Source organism: Echeneis naucrates, chromosome 12, assembly GCF_900963305.1.
Source record: "Echeneis naucrates chromosome 12, fEcheNa1.1, whole genome shotgun sequence".
Lineage (NCBI taxonomy): Eukaryota > Metazoa > Chordata > Actinopteri > Carangiformes > Echeneidae > Echeneis > Echeneis naucrates.
Window position 1 is genome coordinate 487,658 of NC_042522.1, and position 22,014 is coordinate 509,671.

Genomic DNA, 22,014 nt, shown 5'->3' on the forward strand with positions numbered 1-22,014 from the left:
TCAATGGGAGCCCTGAGCTTGTTTCTTTGCAACGAGATGGTCCCATCTGGGGGTAATGGCAGACAAAGACACCCGAAGTGTGTTGCTTATGTCCAGTCTACTCCTTTGCCTTGTTTTGGTGGCTGTCAATGCAGAAAACCCCGCTTCACACAGATAGGATGTTGGAAATGGCAACAGGATCTTCAGCGCTGTGTTAGCGATCTCTGGGTATTCTGCCATGACTTTAATCCAGAACACCGGCAGAGTTGTTGTCTCAAACACTGTTTTAAGGCCGCCGTCATTTGCGATCTTCAGCAGTTGGTCTTCTTCTTGCACGGACATGCTGGATTCAGCTGGTTTGTTGACAAATGGGTCACGTATCCATTCCTTGGCCGTTCGTGGGTCCTTTGAGGTTGGGAAGTTGCGCTCAAACTCCTTTAACAGCGAAGACAGGTGATCGTGCACCAGCTTGGTGAGTGAGGGCGCAGACTCAGTCTCACACAAAATCCCCGCTAATGTTTGAAACATGTCCAATATGCCTCTGTTCACGCGCCGTCCCCACAAATCCAGTTTGGCTTTAAATGCAGCTACTTTATCTGCCAACTTAAAGATAGTTGTCATTTTCCCCTGGAGTGACAGGTTGAGTTTATTGAGCAAGCTGAATATGTCGCACAAATAAGCCAGTTTTGTGACCCATTCCTGGTCACTGAAATGTGCTGCCAGCGGTGACTTCTTTTCTGAGAGAAATCTTTGCAGCTGCTCTCGTAGTTCAAACACTCTGGCCAGTGTTTTCCCACGAGATAACCATCTTATCTCTGTGTATAAGAGAAGGCGTTTGTGTTAGAATAAATGTACATAAAATGATTATCACAATATTGCTAAACTCTTACTAACCCTGCAAGAATGCAGAAACTTGTGTTTTTCTCACAGGAGCTGAGATCATACCTCCGGAAGATAAGCAACGACCTTCGAAGAGGACCATGAAGATAGGGAGGAGACGGAAACCAGATTACTTCGGTTATGAACTAGCTTCTCAAAGTGTTTGGTGTGTCATGTTTCAGAGGTGTACCTTGAATATGATTATACAATAAGCATCTATCCACTACGTTGCAGCTGTGTGTTCCCCACCCTTTAGAGCTGCAACGTCATGTAACTAGGGACCACCCTAAGGAAATAAAGATGGGAGAACAGAGGAGATAAGTCAGAGCAGGTAGAGAATGTAACTGAACATATTTCTGTCTGTTCTCCTTGCAAGTAAACTGAGCGCTGTTGTCCTTTGTCTTTCTTCCCTGTGTGTTTAATAATGTTCTAGGTGGCTTAAACCTGACATTAACTTGGTCCTTCGAGCCGGATTCCAACAGACCAGAGGATTCCAGCGGGCGGGGTGGATTCCAGGAAAACCGTGGCCACGGCGGACTCCTAAACAGGAGTCCGGAAATAAACCCTTTCCGGGACTGAGTATCGGCCCGCCAGCTGGGATTCCAAAGGTTGACGGGATTCCGAGAAGGAAAGACAACGGAGGTGAGTTGAGTCTTGACTTAAAAAGAGTGAGTGGCCACGGTGAATGACTAGGGGTCATTGCGCGTAAACAAGCCCTGAATATTCTAGACACTGGCAGGTAAAGAAAAAAAAGAGACCAAGGGAGTCTCAGGGGACCAAGGGAGTCCAGAAAGAGACCAAGGGAGTCTCTGCAGAGGATGACGGAGTCCTGGTGTGCACCCTTAAATTCCGAGTAGGAGAGTGAATGTGAGTGTGAAAGGAGATTGACATACCACTAGGTATTTCGTCTCAAATAAAACAGTGGGATTTGTAAGTAGTCAACTGGTGTGGATGCAAAGGCAAGAAATTCTCCACTCAAAAGAGTTGAAGTGAGAATTACCACAACAGGAATTTGAGAGGACTACCCCACTGATAAATCGACCTCTAGAATACCCTAGGTGTTGCAAAGGTCGAACCAAATTCTTAAAATGGGGAAGGGGTCGAGTAAAGAAAAACCAAGAGATAAATTAAAGTGTCAGGATTGGAAATTCATAGAACAACAGGATCCATGTAAAAATCGAAAATTAGACAGATGGATTGTTAAACACAACTTTGACGGAAGTTTAAATACGCAAAAGATAAGTGTATTACAAGACAGCATTACAACATTAACTAAAAGAAATCCAAAAAAAATGAAGCAGGAAGGTTATGAAGAAACACAGTACTGGATGAAAGTGGCAGGACAGAGAGAAAGAGGAGAGAAAAAGAAAAAACAGAAAGAGCAGGAATGCAGACAAAACAATAAAGACAAAGACTGTGAAAAAGACTTAATGTATCAGAGAAAAGAAGATGATGAGACGGGACCTAACAGACGACCCAGAGACGACCTAGACTTAGGCCAAGGGGCAGAAGGGGGGGCTGCAGGTACAGCTCCCTCAGGACCAGGACGAGAACTTTACCCAGACTTGAGTGAGTTACCACCATATGATGGACCAACAGAAACCACTAGAAGTACTCGATCTAGGGGAAGAGTAGGAGACTGGTCCAAAATAATGGGAAAAGTTTTTTCCCCGGGAGAGAAATCTCCACCGGTAATACAGCAGGATGAGATAGGGACTTACCCAATGATTGAGGTAGCAAATCCAAATGTTGAAGATCAGGCCAACAACCCTGTTATTCTAGTTTATAGGACATGGACTATAGATGATGTAAAGAAAGCTATAGAAGGAGTGACCTCCCATAAGGAGGATGTCACACAATTCGTTCAAGATATGGAGAACTTGAGACATTCCTACCATTTAAACGGGCAGTAAGTGCAGCAGGTCTGGATGCAGGCGCTAGGACCAGACTGGCATTATGTGAGGGGTCCATGGAACCCTATGAGAGCAGATCGTGTTCTGGGTCATGATGACCCTGAGTTAAATAACCGTGTACGAGACCTGAATGACAGAGTTACTCTACGGTTTAGACATAGAGCTAACTACACCGAGATAGGTAGAGTAAAGCAAAAGGAGGATGAATCCTTTGAAGAATATAAGATAAGAATGACAACTAAATTCAAAACCCACAGTGGATTGCAAGATGATGGAAATATAGATGGGGTATTCCAGCAACAATTAAAAAATGCTCTCCATGCAGGGTCAAAAGATGGAATACGTTGCTGGGTTAATAGACATTACATAGGATTCGCTACAGGGACCATGGAGGACTATGTTAACCATGCCCTCCATGCAGAAAAAGTAATTAAGGAGAAGAAAGGTGAAAAGGGAGTGTTTTATCAGGAGAGAGAAGAGGAAAAAGAGGTGTTCTACCAAGATAGCGGCAGAGGCCAAGGACGTGGTGGATACAGAGGGAGAGGAGGCTTTAGAGGCAGAGGCCGAGGAGGAAGTTACAGAGGAGGATATCAACAAAACTCTAGAGAGTGTTGGTGTTGTGGAAAAGAGGGACATATTGCTAGAAACTGTCCACAAAAATTAGGCGAGTTGAAATGACTAGGCCAGTCAGATAAAAGAATTGATGAGGAGAACTCATTAGGAGCTGAGGAGATCTTAAATCTCCAAGACCTACTAGCATTAGACACAGCAAAACCAGAGGTAACTTTATATGTGAATGGCAAAAGCATTGTTTTCCTGTGTGATACAGGGGCGTGTAGAACAACATGTAAAGAAATAATACCAAACGCCAAGCTCAGTGATCAAAGTGTAACCGTGCGATCTGCTAGTGGAAAGTTAACTAAAGTAGCTGAGTCAGAACCATTGTGGTTGAGAGACCCCCAAGGACAGACATGCCAGCTGTCTATTTTGTTGTTCCCAGAGTGCCCAGTGAATCTTTTAGGACGTGATGGGTTGTTATTGTTAGGATTAGCACTAATACCCACTCCTCACGGACACATTGCAGTAAAAAGACGAGAGGAAATAGAAAAAGGGGATCTCTATGTAATTCAGGGATCAGGTCAGCCACATTGCTACTATTCACTTGACGTCCCAAACAAACCTCCACATGAAACGGCTACAGCATTGATGGAGGAAGGCAGAAAAATACTGTCGCGACTACAGGACCAAATGACTAAAGACAGCTTACATATAACCCTCTGGTATAAGCAGACACCTGGATCAGATAAGGAATATGAAAAAAGGTTAGCAAAAGCAACACCAGCTAGAGTCACAGGAAATTACATATACTCAGACGGGAAAAGCACTGCTGTTTTAGGCATAACATTAACTACAGACTTAACGAAGCTGTTGAAGATGTGGTCACCTCCTCATGTTTCTCTGTACAAAGGTAAACATCAGCAATGGAAAGATTTGGGAGACATAGTGCGTCAGGGGGAAAGAGCATCAGACTGGAAAGAGACCTCAGCATGTGCGTGGGCCAGTGCATCCACTGGCCTCATTAGGAAGACTTTGTTCTGGCTATTCTCAGTACAAGAGGGAATACACCTGCGCTCAGAAAACACATGAGGCATAATGATACTCACTGAAGATGAGGAAGAAATGTTAAAAAGTGTACCAGAAAAGCTATGGTCTAAAGGACCTACTGACGTTGGGTTGGTTAAAGGAGCCTTACCTGTACAAATCAGACCAAAGACAGAATATAGACCATGTGTGAAACAGTATCCACTAAAGCAAGATGCACATGAAGGAATAAAACCAGTAATTGATGACTTAATAGCAGCAGGAGTAATTATAAAATGTGAAGACTCTCCATGTAACACACCAATATTCCCCGTAAGGAAACAAGCACCATCAGTAGGATGGCACATGGTACAAGACTTGCAAGCCGTAAATAATGCTGTAATACAAAGAGCTCCATGTGTTCCAGATCCATATACTCTATTAAACACACTAAGGCCAGATGCAAAGGTATTTACTGTAGTTGACATAAGCAATGCATTCTTCTCAGTACCAGTAGATAGAGATAGTCAATTTTGGTTTGCATTCACTTTTGACAGTCAAAGATACACATATACGAGATTACCTCAAGGTTATTGTGAGAGTCCTACTATCTACTCTCAGGTAATGAGCGCTAGCATGGCTAAGTTCCAAACTCCACAAAATAGTCAAATTTTAATTTATGTGGATGATGTTTTGTTGGCATCTCCTAATATGGAAACATGTAGAATAGACACACTAGCCCTGTTAAAACATTTAGCTGAAGAAGGACACAAAGTAAGTAAAAATAAACTCCAAATATGTAAGACGCAAGTGAAATACTTAGGACACAATTTGAGTGCTGGAGGAAGAACAATAGTGGAAGACAGAAAAACCGCTATCCTCCAAGCTCCTAAACCATTAACAAAAAGAGAAATGATGTCATTTTTGGGCCTAACAAATTACTGCAGAAACTGGGTGCCAAACTATGCAGACATAACCGCACCTTTAAATAAGCTAATGTATAAAGAAGATTTAAAGATGACCTCGCCCTTACGCTGGACCAGAGAGTCAGAAGAAGCATTCTGTAAGATAAAACAAATGTTGGTGTCCAGTACAGCGCTAGCATTACCAGACTATAGTAAACTCTTTATTCAAATGGTGGATTGTAAAGGCCACTTCATGACTTCCGTACTGGTGCAACAGCATGGTGATAAAATGAAGCCAATTGCATATTTCTCATCAAAACTTGATAGTGTGGCCTGTGCGCTACCACACTGTGTCAGAGCAGTCATAGCAGCATCTATGGCAGTAGAAGTAAGTGCAGCCATAGTTTTGTTTCATCCACTTGTGCTAAAAGTACCACATGCAGTCTCAGCACTATTGTTACAAACTAATAGGACTTTTCTATCACCAGCCAGACACTTGTCGTGTATGTCTATTCTCTTATCCCAACCTCATTTAACAATAGAGAGATGCACGGCTTTAAACCCGGCAACATTGTTGCCAGTACCTGATGATGGAGTGAAACACGATTGTCAAGAATTAGCCGAGCAAACCGCTAAAAGCAGAGCAGATCTTAAAGATCAACCACTAGAAAGAGGAGAAGTGTTATTTGTAGATGGTTCCTCAAAGAAGAATGAACAAGGGAAAACCCAGACAGGCTATGCAGTAGTTACACAAAACACAGTGTTAAAAGCAGAAAAATTACCCTCCCACTACTCAGCACAAGCTGCAGAGTTAGTGGCATTAACAGAAGCATGTAAATTGATGAAGAATAAGGAAGCCACAATTTATACGGACAGCCAATATGCTTTCGCTACAGTACACACTTTTGCACAATATTGGAAAAACAGAGGCATGGTTACCTCTACAGGTAAACCAGTAACTCATGCTGAACTGTTATCAGGCCTGCTGCAAGCAGTGCAGCTGCCAAAAGTCATTGCAATATGTAAATGTGCAGCTCACACGACAAGCACAGATGAAGTTTCTTTAGGAAATGCATTTGCAGATAAAATAGCAAAAGCAGCAGCAGCAGGACAGGTTCAAGTGCTAACTGTGGAAGAATGTACAACCTTAGAGGACACTACACTAAAAGACATGCAACAACAAAGTCCTCAATCTGAAAAAGATATATGGTTAAAAAATGGAGCGAAGCTGCAAAACGACATGTACGTATGACCAGACGGCAAACCTATCCTACCAAAAAATTTATTCAAGTGGGCGGCAATATTGAGCCATGGTGTAACACATGTCTCAACAGGAGGGATGGTAGGACAGATACATCAGCATTATACCACTTATGGATTTAACTCTTATTCAAAAAATTTTTGTAGATATGTTTAACATGTGCAAGGACACAATCCTCAAGGGAATTTAAGACCACGTAGAGGCGATTCCCTACACCTTCAATATCCGTTCCAAAATTCTCATATGGACTTTATAGAGCTAAATCAAAGTGAGGGAAAGAAATACTGTCTAGTCATAATAGATGCCTTTTTCAAAATGGATAGAGCTTTTTCAACAAACATCCAGATGCGATAACAGTAGCTAAGGCACTATGTAAAGACATAATACCAAGATACGGAATTCCTGAGAAAATATATAGTGATAACGGCGCACATTTTGTAAATCAGACAGTAAAAAAGATTGGAATAATGTTCCATATCGATCTAAAGAATCATTGTGCTTATCATCCTCAAAGTGCAGGTTTGGTAGAAAGAATGAATGGAACTATAAAAAATAGATTAAAGAAATGTATTGAAGAAACAGGAAGACCATGGACACAGTGTCTTGATCTAGTGAAACTGTATATCAACATTACAAGCTCAATAGGTCTAACTCCGTACGAAACGCTATTTGGAAGACCCTATAGATTACCACAATTCAAAAATCTGTGGGAATCCGATGACGAAGCAAACTTGGCAGATTATATGAGGAGAATGTTAGAAAAACAAAAACAAACATCTGTTGATCATAATCCTTCTGTTTCTCAGCAGGAGGCCCAATTAGTACTACCAGGAGATTGGGTGCTGGTACGAAGTATTAAGAAGAAATACTGGTATTCACCCAAGTGGGAAGGGCCCCATCAGGTACTGCTGACCACACCTACAGCCGTAAAAATAGCAGAAAGATCAACATGGATTCATTTAACGCACTGTAAAAAGGTCATTTCAGTTGAAAGCTCCGATAGGGGAGGTGAGCCAAAGACTGATAATAGGGTAGATCCAGATGTTTAGAGGCTGGATAGACCTGAAAGTCAGTGAAGTTTTTACAAGACACCAAACCAAGTAGAGGAGACCGATTTTCGACTAAAATGACTCCTAAGTGGTTATCACGGGCCATCGGAGGATGGTTGGTGACTATATTCCTTATAATAACCTTTCTGTTAATATGGTACCTGTGGGAGCCACCCCGAAGGGATGGAACAGATATAGTACAAACGTTAAATCAGACGAAAGAAGGAATCAGACGTAGTTCAAGATCAGTTCAACGACAATGGCCTAATCTGCCATACAATCCATGTAATCGTCCCCCATACTGGGGAAAGAATCATCACTGAACTCTATGTTGTTATAATGCAAGCAAGTTTGTTAGCACTGTATACATAGCCCGGAATTCATTTAAACTGGGGGGATATGCAGCTGATCAGTGGAAGGATATGTGTTTTTACTAGACTCACATGTGGAGGGAACGGATGGGGCCAAGTGTTTGCATATAGTGGAGGCGGATGGTCACATGGTTCATATGGATACCATCCACGTGCACAGAACTGGACTAAACGATTACAACTTGACGTAGATAACAACCAGATCGTTTTGAAGTTTAATACCACCGCAGTTCCTTTGCAAGATAATAGTGAAGATCCTGCTTCACAGGCTCTGTGTCATGTTTTAAGCCTTTGTGTATATAGACAGTCTGCTAAGGACCACTGTGTACAATTGAGTCTCTGCCCTAATATGACCAGTCCTGCTGAAGCAGGACAAACGGAACAGAAAAATGACATCATAGGAGGCCTCACGACTGGCCCCAAAAGTACTGCTAACATACAAATTGTTAACCATCATGGTGAGATAAAAGTTGATGAATGGTTCCAAGTTATAACAGGTATTTCAGGACAAAGCAACAACTGGTTACTCATGGTAGAACAAGCTGCAAACATGACTATAGGTGATTGTGTAGTGTGTATGGGTCCTAGACCGATACTACAAAATAATACCTGCAATGATTGATAAAGCATGTGTTGTGGAAGTGATGAATAAAACAAATCCGAACATCACTTGTGCAAAGTGGGATTTTGTGGTTTCCCGTCACTATGTCAGAAAAGAGAAACCTATTTTTTCCAACAGAGTTGCACCTGGAAACTTCGCCTGTATAAATCTAACAGGAGGTGGAGAGCCTTTGGGCAATCTCTCTAGTGAACGGTGCTCTGAGATAATAACTGTGACTAAACATTTCAAACCAGTGCCACGAGGGGACATTTGGTGGTGGTGTGGTGATGACAAATTATTTGACAAATTGCCTAAAAATGTGAAAGGATTTTGTGCTCTAGTAACACTATTACTACCAGTGTCCATGTTGCACGTTCATCCCCAACAACACAGCTGCTGATGGCAGCCTTACTAAGGCCATAGAGGGTCTTCGAGCTCTCAATGGCAAGATGAAAGAACACTCTGGGGTTGACACCTCAATGTGGGATTCCTGGATGGATGTCTTTGGAAAATATAAAGCTCTAGTGTCCTCTGTTTTGGTCTCTATAGCAGTGTTTGCTGCAATTTTAACCTTGTGTGGATGTTGTTGTGTGCCCTGCCTGCGTTCTCTTATTAACCGTCTGATTACTACAGCAATTTCACCTATGGAAGATAAAGTGGCTCAAATGTACCCCTTGCTGGATGGCGCTTTTCAAACTGATGAGGAGTATAGTACAAAAACAGACTCTGTTGAAAATTTGCTGGATTTGTTCACTGGTTAAAAAGATGAATATTAAAGACATAACCTCCGAGTGTAAACTTTCTTGTTGTCAGGTTTTGGGTTAAAGCTGGGGTTAGTGTTCTGTCCATGTCACTTTCTGTTTTATTTTGTAGTCCTGGTCCCTTCATGTTCCCGGTTATGTTACTTCCTGGTTGTGTCCCATGTTGATTGTCTTCCCTCCCCTGATGTGGATCACCTGTGTCTTGTTTACCACTGTGTATTTAAGTCCTGTTTTCAGTCTTGTCCTTGTTGGATCATTGTCGCTGTCATTGCCATTGTCGCTGTCATTGCCATTGTCGCTGTCGTTTCGCTGTGTTGTTGTCTTTGTCGGGTCTCCATGTTGTGGCCTTGTCTATGCCCTGCCTAGTTGTCTTGCCCATGCCCTGTAGATTTTTTGCTTCTTGAGTAAAGTCTTTTTTTTTTTTCCACCTACCTGGTTTCCGGCTCCTGCATCTGGGTCCTACCCGCAACACGCTTACCGCGTTCTGCCCCCCCCCCCCCCAGTCCTGACACTTGTGCTCATAAAAATGATCTCGCAGTTGAAAATCTTCATGAAGTGACTGAATAGAGTGATATGAGAATTTGAGAAAGAATGTGATAAACAGGAGGGAAATGTTAGAATAAATGTACATAAAATGATTATCACAATATTGCTAAACTCTTACTAACCCTGCAAGAATGCAGAAACTTGTGTTTTTCTCACAGGAGCTTAGATCATACCTCCGGAAGATAAGCAACGACCTTCGAAGAGGACCATGAAGATAGGGAGGAGACGGAAACCAGATTACTTCGGTTATGAACTAGCTTCTCAAAGTGTTTGGTGTGTCATGTTTCAGAGGTGTACCTTGAATATGATTATACAATAAGCATCTATCCACTACGTTGCAGCTGTGTGTTCCCCACCCTTTAGAGCTGCAACGTCATGTAACTAGGGACCACCCTAAGGAAATAAAGATGGGAGAACAGAGGAGATACGTCAGAGCAGGTAGAGAATGTAACTGAACATATCTCTGTCTGTTCTCCTTGCAAGTAAACTGAGCGCTGTTGTCCTTTGTCTGTCTTCCCTGTGTGTTTCATAATGTTCTAGGTGGCTTAAACCTGACAGTTTGTGCTCCGCGTCCATCTCCTCACAAAGCTGCTCAAACAGACGTGAGTTAAGCGCGTGTGTGTGTGCTTTGATGTGGTTAATAACTTTAACGACATCATTCATTACGCTGTTTAATTCCGGTGGCATTTTTCGGCTTGCAAGCATTTCCCTGTGAATGATACAATGCGTGGATTCACACTCAGGTGCAACCTCCTTAATCCGAGCAGTTAATCCAGACAGCCGTCCGGTCATGGCAGCAGCGCCGTCGGTACATATGCCGACACAACAGGACCATTTCAGTTTTCCTGTTATGTAACCATCCAGCGATTTGAACAGTTCTGCGGCTGTGGTGTTGGTTTCCTAGAAGTTCACGGCAAATGTCTTTAGTGGAGGGCATGATCAGTTCTTCACCAATAGTGAATGGCTTTTTAGCCTTAGCAATGCGATTCGCCACTAAGTATGATACTCTCAGTGCATTTTCATTTACTGATGTGGAGGCCCTTAGTAATTTCTTCTGTCTTTCGTGTTAATGTTTTTTCTTTCAAAATACTCCGGGGGCTTGTCTTTTATTCCTGGGTGTTTGGTCTCTAAGTGGCGAAGCAGTTTTGAAGGCTTCATTGCCTCATTTGAGAGCCGGTCGCCACATATTATGCAGAACGGGCTTGGTGTGTGGGAATCACCTGTCGCGATAAATCTATACTTCAAGTAGGACTCCTGGTACTGTCTGTTAAAAACTTTCTTTTTCTTGGAAGTCGTATGCTGCTTTTCTCTCTCTTCATTGTGCCTTTTACATTTCGCAAAGAAACTTTCCAAAGACGCCTGTTTCTTACTCATTTTGCTAGATGGGTTAAATTTTGGCGCGCAAGTGAGGAGAATAAGGTCATTTCAAAATAAAAGACCGCTTGACTTAGACTGGGACTATAATAGAGGGGGACTTACTACTCAGTCTACAGTTGGTAGGAGAAGAAGAAAATATTAAGTATGAATGCAAATAACAAAAGAGCGCGGAGAACATGTAGTAGGCATTGTAGCTTGTTGCCCGTGAAATCCGATGAGTCAGTTAAGAATTATCAACCCAAAAATAATTAACAACTACCCCGCACAATTAATTATCTTTTGTAATTTGCATTTATACTTAATATTTTCTTCTTCTCCTACAGTCTGTAGATGAAGTAGTAAGTCCCCCTTTATTATCGTCCCAGACTTAGATAATAAATAAAACAGAAATAACTAATTAATTCTTGTGCGGCCCGGTACTGATTGATCCACGGATCGGTACCGGTCCGCGGCCCGGGGGTTGGGGACCACTGCTGTAAATGACTTTGGCGCGCTTCTTCTTCTATCCGCCCTGGAACGCTCTCATTGGTCGTGGACACGCTTCTCATTGGACATGGCCTAGGGATGCTCTCATTGGTCGTGACCTCATTGCTAGGGGAGTGGTTAAGGGGTGGGAAAACACTTTCATTTGTCACCTAGGGTTAGGTCAAAGGTCAACCAAGATCAAACGACCTGTCAAATTAGACGAAAAGGGTTGCATATTACTCTCTTGGGAGAAACAGGGATGTAAACCTGTTGTGTTTTTTTGTTGCCACATCCAGGAAAGTATTGGTCATTGCAGTTGTATGGTTACTTTTTGGTTGGCCAACAAATAACAGGTTTGGGCTCAAATTCTGTCTCTCTGCCTGTTGAAGTCTAGAGTAAAAGACGCTCTTAAGTTCATCACCTTGTCTGGTTATTGACTCCAACCCAGTATATTACAAGGGACTTCAGGGAATCTGAGTTCCTTTCAGAGATTTGTTTAGACATCCAGATCATGAGTCACAATAATCCAGTCTAGAAGTAATGAATGAATGGACGAGTTTTTCTACTTGTTTCGCAGGTGAAAGAAGGATGCCCTACAGACTAGTTTTATGTGAGGGGCAAAGGACATGTCCTGGTCAAAAGTTATTCCAAAATTTCTTACAGTCGAGGTGGAAGCCAAAAAAGCTAGTTCTGTGCTTGTACTGCCCTGCACATGACATTTCTACTAATTTACATAGAGTCATAGCAAGATGAATATTTACACTCTCACTCAGACCTAAGGGCAATTTAGGGTCACCAATCAACCTAGACATGCCTTATTTTGGACTGTGGGAAGAAACAAGATTGTCGGAGGAGACCCAGTCAATGACATGCAAATTCCACAGAGAAAGACCTCATGACTAAGCCTAAAATCAACTCACAATGTACTTGCTATGAGGCAGCAGCACTAACCACTCTGCTGCCATGCTGCCTTAAACAAATCAGATTCATCAATTGTTTCAAACCGTTTAACTTAGAAAATCAATTTTTAAGCTTGAATAGTATGTAACTAAAATTAAATAAAATTAAATCAGATTTATTTGTATAGTGCCAAATCATCAAAGTTACTTCAAGGCACTTATAGAGCAGGTCTAGACCAAACCCTTTACAAAATGATTTAAACAGACCTAACAGATCCCCTAATGAGCAAGCACTTGGTGACAGTGGCAAGGAAAAACTTCCTTTAGAGGCAGAAACCTCAGGCAGAACCAGGCTTGGAGGGGTGGCAATCTGCCTCGACTGATTGGGTTGAGAGGGGGAGAGAGAGAGAGAGAGAGAGAGAGAGAGAGAGAGAGAGAGGAATGGGGGGTGTAACGTAGGGTGAGAATGAGAGCAGGTGAGGGGGATATTCAAAACAGGTGTAGGCAGGAACATGATGCTGCATGAAGTTCATGGAGATAATGCTGTAGTATGGAATTCATGAGGATAAGGGAGCAGCAGGCATTGCAGGAACATGGGATGGCGATGAGTCACCACCTGCAGGATGAGAGACAGGGAGGGACAGAGACTTTGGGAGAACATGGCTAGTAGTGAATGCAGTACACATGCTTAGAGCTGGGAGGAATGGGGATTTCTATGAAGCATGGTTATTGTCAGTGCATGCAAGGTGTGTGTGTGTGTGTGTGGGGGAGCTCAGTCCTTCCCCCAGCAGCCTAGGCCTATAGCAGCATAGCTAAAGAGAAGATGGACTTTAAATTTTTAACTATAAGCTCTGTCATACAGAAAACTTTTAAGCCTAGTCTTGAAGATTGCTAATTATCACTCACTCACTCACTGTCCCATCTTCTACTTTTCACTTATCCATTTCCTGGTCAGAGCCAATCCCAGCTCACATTGGGTGAGGACAGGATACACCATGGTCAGGTTACCAATCCATCACAGGGCCAACATACAGAGACAGACGAACAACCACTCACAATCATAGCTACAGAGTCACCAATGAACGTAAACATGCAGGTCTTTGGAAGGTGGGAGGAAACCGGAGTACCCTGAGGAGACCCATGCAAGCACAGGGAGATCAATTCCGCACAGAAACAAATTCACGACCTTCTTGTTGTGGGCCAACGCTGCCTAAATTAAAATTATTTATTAACTTCAAGGCAACACATTATAATGTGTTGTTTGACAGGAGTCAACACATTGTTGAACAATATGGTTCAAACATAATGAATGTGAATGTAGGAGATGTTTCAAAATGTTTAACTGGCTTTGCATCTCTTCTTTAAAAAAAAAAAAAAACAAGTGGCACATCCACTGCAATATGAAAACAAAAAAGGAGCAGATATGTTATATCTGTCCAAGCAGTCTGTTTCCCATCATGTGCCTTTGACAGATAGCCACAGCTGCAGCTGACCAAAATATCACAGGAGGAATCAACCCAAACAAGGGGACAACATCCATGGACCACCTCTACCTCTGCTGCCTCCCCCTGCTCTCCAGCAGCCCCTCCCATCACCCATAGCTTAGGCCCCATACGCTTAGGAGCTTTTCTACCCTCCAGAAGGGGCATGTTTATTTTTAGCTATAGCAGAGGAAAGTGCTCTGTTGCACTGTGAGAACTTCAAGCCTATCTCTCTGTGCTGCATTACCTTTCAGCCTGTTCCGGCCTCAGCCGCTTTCGCCTTCCTCTGCTCCTGTGTGTTGTGTTTCTCCAGTACAATGACTGTAGGGAACATTGAGAGTGCCGCACTGTTTGACACAGGGAAGAAAGGACGAGGCCTGAGGGCTATCAGAGAGCTCAGCGCTGGAGAGATTGTCTTTGCTGAGCCTAGTTTCTCCGCTGTGGTCTTTGACAGGTAGGAGTCCACAATTTTTTTTTCTTTAACCTTTTAACAAAACGTGTCTTACATAAAACACATAAATAAACTAAAATTATTTTTGTATATTCACCTAATAAATCTGGATGGGTCATAATGTCCCAGCAGATGCAGTGCTTATAAATTTCTACAAGGGTGATGCACAGGAGGTCTGCATTCCTGGTGAGCATAGCAGTACCACCATAGCAGTGGTGGTTGGTGAGTGGAGGGCACTAGGGCACTGCACCCATCAAATCAAGAGATGAAAATCAAAACAAAACCAAACATGTTGTAAGATGCAAATAATTATTAAAAGATTGTGTTATTTCATTCCGTCAGTGACTGTCACTAGTAATAAAATTTTGTTTAAATATTTTATCATCAAGATTTGAACACAGTGTGGCCATAGTGCTAATCACAAAGTCATCAATCTGTGTATGGGAGAAATCCTCATTTGAATTTAGATATGGCATTGCTGGAAATGACGACCGAATGTTCTCTTTAAATTTAGCCACAGCATCGTCAGATAAACATCTTCTGTAGCTGAATTTATTCCTTGATGCTGTGCAGTCAATTAAAGTAAACTCAAATGTAATGAGGTAGTGGTTGGTCAAAAGAGAGTTTTGAGGAAGAATCTTTAACTTGTCATTTTCAATGCCATATGTTAGAACAAGATTAAGGATGTGATTGAAGCAGTGAGTGGGTTCATTCACATGCTGGGAAAAGCCAATTGAGTCTAATAGGGAAAGAAATCAAGAATTAAGGCTGTCGTTTTCTTACATCTACATGAATATTGAAATTACCCAGTATAATGATTTTATCTGTAATAAATCTGATATAAACTTAGAAAACTCTGATAGGAATTCTGAGTACAGACCAGGTGGACGGTATACTGTAACTAACAGAACTGGTTTTTCACCTTTCCAGTTTAAGTGGGAAAGGAACGTGTTAAACTGCGGCTATGCCTCCTGGACTCGACTTGGGGCTGTCAGGGTTTTGGCTTTCTGATATACTCAGCCATTTTCCTAGATATAAGAAGCAGCACCACCCACTGTGGGATGGACACCATCTCTCCTAATCAGACCAGGTGTCCCCCAGAAAGTATTCCATTTATCTATGTAGCCCACATTGTTTTCGGGACACCACCTTGACAGCCAGCGGTTAAATGGCGACATGCGACTGTACATGTCACCACTGGTCCAATTGGGGAGGGGGCTGGAGAAGACTCCAGTGTCCGACATTGTTTTAGCAAACTTGCACACCGATTCCACATTAATCTTTCTGACTTCTGACTGGTGAAGTCGGGCAACATTACTGCCTTTAAGCATATGTTTATTAAACAGCTTATCAGATTTACAACATGTTAATGTTTTTTTTTAATCTTAGACAATAGACATCCTTGTCTTAGAATTTTAAAACAAGGATGTCTATTTCCTGGGAGCTCCCTGCACTTCTTCTTAGAATCTATGAAAAAGTGCAGGGAGCTCCCAGGCTCAGCAGTATGTCTCATAAAGTTGAATGAAATGTTAAATAAATAGCTCCCTAAAGTTTTCCAAATGTCACCGATGCAGAAGATATGGGTGTTTTTATGCCCGGCATGACAAACGGAAAAGAATGTGCCACTAAGCAACGTTTGTAGGAATGAATGGGCCCCACCTCCAATGCTGTATCCAGGTCTCTTCATTTTTCCATGGGTATTTAAAAAAATACAAAATTAGTTTTTGCATTCATTGTCTATGAAGCAGCTCCCTAACCCTTTCCATGCTTGTGTAGTAACCATGTGAAACAGATTGCAACAGAGGTTACTCCACAGTGCACACATATTTTGAGCTGTTCTATTATATTCCAAGTGTATCATAAATATATTTCTAACCCTAACCCCAACCACAGATTGTTTCAGATGCTGCCGTTGGTACGGCAGCCTCAGAGTCCGGAACAGCAGACAACCAGGCTTATGAAAAATTAACACTAAATGCCTGTCTGTACATTTCAAATCAAATCAAATCAAATCAGATTTATATTGTATAATGCCAAATCATAACAAAGTTACAATAAGGCACTTTACATATTGAGCAGATTGAGACCAAACCCTTTATAAACTGATTTAAAGAGATCCAACAGATCCCCTGATGAGCAAACACTTTGCTACAGTGGCAAGGAAAATTTCCTTTAAGAGGCAGAAACCTTGGGCAGAACCAGGCTTAGGGTTGGGTTGAGAGAGGGAGAGAGAGAGAAAATGAGAGAAGCACGGGGGGCATGATGCTGCATGAAGTTCATGGAGATGATGCTGTAGTATGGACTTCATGGAGATAAAGGAGCGGCAGGCATTGCAGGAACATGGGATGGCGATGAGTCACCACCTGCAGGATGTGGACAGGGAAAGAGGAGAGGAGCTGGGAAAGACAGCTCCCAGTAGCCTAGGCCTATATCAGGTAAACCAAGTAAACCTCCATCTAGGGAGTGGGACAGTAAGGAACTATGAGCTCTCTGAGATATGATGGAGCTTGGCCATCAAGAACTTTATATGTTAATAAAAGGATTTTAAATTCAAATCTGTATTTTACCGGCAGCCAATGAAGAACACTAACACAGGAGAGATGTGATCTCTTTTCTTCCAGACAGTAATGAGTTACAGTAGTCCAACCTAGAAGTTACAAATGCATGGACTAGTTTTTCTGCATCTTCCTGAGAAAGGATGTTTCTGATTTTCCTAATGTTTCTCAGGTGGAAGAAAGCTGCCCTACTGATTTGTTTTATGTGAGGGATAAAGCACATGTCCTGGTCAAAAGTTACTCCAAGGTACAGTGGCACTGGAGGCCAAAGTAATGCCATCCAGACTGATTAGATGATTAGATAGCGTTTCTCTGAGGTACTTGGGGCCGAGTACAATAACTTGAGTTTTGTTGTTGTTGAGTTGTTGAGAGAAACATTTTGGGTCATCCAGATTTTTATGTCTTCAAGACATGTCTGCAATTTGACTGTCGTCTACGTAACAATGAAAGCTGATGCTGTGTTTCCTCATAAAGTTGCCTAGAGGAGACAGATAAAGAGTAAAGAGGATTACTTCAAGTACCGAACATTGTGGGACTCCCTAACTGACTCCAGTGCATGAGGAGGACCTATTGTTAACCTAAACTGTCAGGTTTTGAGTTTAGTCTGTCTAGTGTTCTGTCCTTGTAACTTCCTGTTTTATGTTGTAGTCCTGGTTCCTTTGTGTTCCCCGTTACTTTACTTCCTGGTTGTGTCCCATGTTCATTGCCTTCCCTGCCCTAATGTGGATCACCTGTGTCTTGTCTAGCACTGCATATTTAAGTCCTGTTTTCAGTCTAGTCCTTGTCGGATCCTTGTTCCTTATTCCTTGTCATTTTGCCCATGCCCTGTTAGATTTGTCCATGCCTTGTCATTTTGTCCATGCTCTGTCCATGTTTTCTTGTTCAGTTTGTTGTAAATTTAGTTTAGATTAAAGTCCTTTTTTTCGTAACCTACCTGGTTTCTGGCTCCTGCAATTGGGTCCTCACACTCCACTGCACTTCACTGCAAAAAACGCAGTGACATAAACAAACTAATGTCTATCTGATAAATAGGATTTGAACCACCCTAGTGCAGTTCCTTTAATCCCAATTTCATGTTCCAGTCTCCAGTAAAATATTATGATCTATGGTGTAAAATGCAGTAGTAAGATCTAAGAGGAGACGTAAGGATTATCGTGTTATCTTATCTCATCAAGTTCAAAGAGAAGGAATCTCAACTGAGTCCATGAGGTAAATGACTTACTGAAGAAAAATTTTTTTCCCCCAATCTTGTAATAAGTGATCTGTGTTTTTTTTCTCTTAAATTCTTTAAAAAGAAATTCCTTTTGCTGTGTTTGCTACATCATTTCTCTCAACATTTAAATTTTTTTTTATAAAATGGCATGACAAGATGGGTTTTTTTTCCTGCTTTGTCACCTCTGTTGTCTGTTTGCTTTGCAGTTTGGCCTCCCAGGTGTGTCACAGCTGTTTCCGGCATCAGGCAAAGTTGCACCGCTGTGCTCAGTGCAAATTCGCCCACTACTGTGACCGCACCTGCCAGACTGCATGTTGGGACGAACACAAGCAGGAGTGTGGGGCAATCAAGAAGATTGGCAAGGCCCCCAACGAGCATGTCCGGTGAGAACCTGTCCATCCTAAATAATCATCTTAACCATCTAACTATATAACAATCTTAAATAATTTTATAAAAACTTCCTTGATGAGGCACAAACCTCGGGCAGAACCAGACTCAGTGGGGGGCAGACATCTGCCTCGATCGGTTGGGTAGAGAGAGAGAGAGAGAGCGACAGAGGGAGAGAGAAGGAGAAAGAGTGAGAGAGAGACACAGAGACATATATTCAATGACACTCAAATCCTGATGGAATAAAAATCACCCACACTGTCAGTCTTTGTTGTATTTTTTACAGTAAAATACCACAAAATGCCCAATAAACCTACCATAACACATTGTTACAGTTGGTTAATTTGCTTTGCCTTAAAGGTATAGTGCTCTTAAATACAGTAACTTACTGTATTTTTTTTTTTATTGCGGTAATGAACTGTTAACACATTAGTAGTAGTGCTACTGTAATTATATGATTTGATTTGAATGATTCATCATGTTTGTGTGTTTTTACAGTTTCAGTGGTTGGTTGCAACAATGCATTACATTTTAAATATAAAAATCTGAATTTACCTATCTAATATGTCTAACTGGTTGACAAAAACTTGGTTCTGTGCGAGATTTTAAAGAAGACTTCCAGACTGAAGCAAAATCAGCACTTTATTCTAGGAGTCCAAGGTAAGTAAGGAATGTGTCTTGATCTACTCCAATAATATAAAGCACAGTGAGATGCTGAGAAAATTAGAAAAGTTTACTGGTGTTCTTTAAACTGTGTACAGCTTTCAAACTAAATGTTTTCCACCAACCTTACTGTAATTTTTTTTTTCCAGTTCAGTTTTGTTCGTAGTTTTAACGTCATATTACAAAGCCACATTTGACCAGTTCACTACCATTTGCAGCGTTTATTAGTGGACAGCTTTCAAAACCACTTAATTTTGGACTGCTGAGATTTGTTTCACTTTGTGCTCACTGTGTCACACAACGTTATAAGGTAAAGTGTCTCAGAATCCTGAGACACTCCTGCCTATTCATGTATTCATTTTGAAGCGGGAAAGAGAGCATGTATTTTTTTGTCTTAATATACTAAAGTCAGTCAGGCTTAGTTTCGTTAAATTTTGAAAATACTGGAAAGTCTTAGCTTGGTCAAAAGAGCAAATTAGTAAAAGTTTATTCTTAGTTTATGCTAACATTTACACAACGTTATCTAAGGTGCCATTGTTTAAGGGTTTAACATTAGCTTGATAGGGCCTCCCAAGATTCTCTGTCCCTTAAATGTTTGAAGGTCTGTTACGGTTTATGTTTAAGTTAGTAACAGTTATCTTAAGGTAGTTTTGCTTTTTTGACACAACTTCAGCCATTTAGATCCCTTATTGAATAATATAACTGATAATAATTGAGACATTCTTTGTTATGTATTATATGTACTGATTGTACAATTTTTTTCATGTGCTGTGTTGTTTTCCATGTACTTTTTTGTGTAGTGCCCTATAGTGTTCATTGGTTTGTGACATAGTTTTTATGCCATTGAAAATGGATTTAATTGTTTAAAATCTGTTGCTAGTAAATGCCTATTCTATTTACTATTCTCAGACTAATTCTTATTTTATTAAATAATATTGTTCATAGAAAAATGTTTTATATTGAATGTGGTAAACTGTTTAAACGTATTACACTGCAATATTAATGTGTTACGCTGTTAACCTCTTCATGCAGAGGCTGTTTTTGGCAAAATCTGCCTGTTTCTGTATTATTGCAAATAAAGCTTTATAACTACAGAAGTACTAATCACAGAACTATGGCTGATGGCTTAAATGAAAGAAAACATTTGTCACTTTACATCCCTTTACATCCCTTTACATCTATTGATTATTCTATTAAAAGATTGAATTAAGTCATTCCCTAAAATATTATATTTTTGGGAAAAATAAAAAACTTCACTGAAAAAGATTTCAATGATGTATACACGTATACATTTTTTTTTACAGATAACCTTTTGGGGCCAATCGCAGACATAATTGCTTTTTGGTTACATAAGTAAAATTCCATTTGAAAATTGCATTTATAGGGATGAAAATATGGTGTCGAAAACCTATCCAAACATGAATTTGACCTATTCTTGCCTGTTTTCTGTTGTTAGTTTGAAGCTTTGTAACTCCAGAAGTAAACCCATCACTATCAGTGATGACTTAAATTAATAAAGACCTTCAAAATATGAATTTATGAAATTTCATGTGTTGTCTTTTATTATTAATTTCATAATTACATTAAAACTTGGGGCAGTAAAAACACACTTTTTGTTGAGATGTCCATTGTTTACGTGTTGACATGGAGAAGAGAGCAAACAAAGGGACCAGCTGGCTGTAGGCTGCCATCGTCGACGTTGCCCTCCTTTTTGTCCTCACTATACAACTTTTGCAGCACTTCCGTCGGTGCTAACACCCTATTCGTCATATTGGTGTAAAAAAGTGTCAAATTTCCCCACGACAACAACAAAAACGACGATAAAAACAGAGAAAACACAGAGATAAAGGGAAATCCGTGCCGACTGTGTGGCTCAGCTCCGTTATGCAGGCCTTATTTGGGGTGAAAAAATGGCCCAATCAGGGATTGTTATACATCAGAGGAAACCTTAGGGCCTCTGCTATTGGATGGAAAACTTGTTTTCATCATGACTTTGACAGGAGACGCTGCCTGCATGTAGTAGATGCGCAGTCTGACGGACCTTTAAATTAGCATTAGCACAGAGGGGAAAGAAGACAAGATGTCCGATTAACTGGACAGGATGAATAAAAACTGTGGATTATTGTTGGGCACATCTTCAGCTTTAAATTGAGGCCAAGCTTGTGATTTTATGCAATGTTTTAGTCGGGGTTTGAGCGAAGAATGTTCGTATTTCACGGAGATAGAAAACCAACATCCAACTTTTTTTGTTTTTGGTGAGCAGGCTTGTTGAAAACTTTACTGGGAAATAAACTCAATTTCTGTTCTTTGTTGTTGTTTCTATGACAGTATATGATTTTTTGGAGGTGAAAGAAACGGTGTAAAGATGGTACCCATCACTTGTGGTCTTGCTGTCTTCTTCTACTGTCTGAGAAATTTTAATAACTATGATAAAACCGTAGCACCTAGAAACGTCAAATTTTTGTGCATGTTGCTGAAAGTGTGTTAAAAACATTGAAATTTTCATTCAACCCTGCCTACATTTGTTGTATAGAGGATGCCAGCGTCCCACCCACTAGGGGGACTGAGCGAAGAGTAACCTCTTTGTCTTAAATTGTCTTAAGGACAATTACTGAATATACTAGTTATGCTGAACAAAGGAATTACAGTATTATACTATAAACCACAATTACTGTAA

The 22,014-nt window shown here is 41.1% G+C and overlaps 2 protein-coding genes across 4 annotated transcripts in view; one reads left to right on the forward strand and one right to left on the reverse strand.

Moving 5' to 3' along the window:
• On the reverse strand, positions 1–14,236 carry LOC115052322 (SCAN domain-containing protein 3-like). Its single transcript, XM_029516389.1, has 4 exons — positions 14,141–14,236; positions 13,644–13,715; positions 10,413–10,746; positions 1–821 (listed from the first exon to the last, which is right to left on the reverse strand). The coding sequence occupies exons 1-4, from the start codon at positions 14,234–14,236 to the stop codon at positions 1–3; spliced, it is 1,323 nt and encodes a 440-aa protein (XP_029372249.1).
• Positions 14,233–22,014, forward strand: part of LOC115052364 (histone-lysine N-methyltransferase Smyd1-like) — an 18,466-nt gene continuing 10,684 nt past the window's right edge. For all 3 annotated transcript variants that reach the window (XM_029516435.1, XM_029516436.1, XM_029516434.1), the window contains exons 1-2: positions 14,233–14,522; positions 18,494–18,670. In XM_029516435.1, coding sequence (XP_029372295.1) covers positions 14,386–14,522; positions 18,494–18,670 — 314 coding nt within the window. In that variant the 5' untranslated portion in view covers positions 14,233–14,385. The remainder of the gene's footprint in view (positions 14,523–18,493; positions 18,671–22,014) is intronic.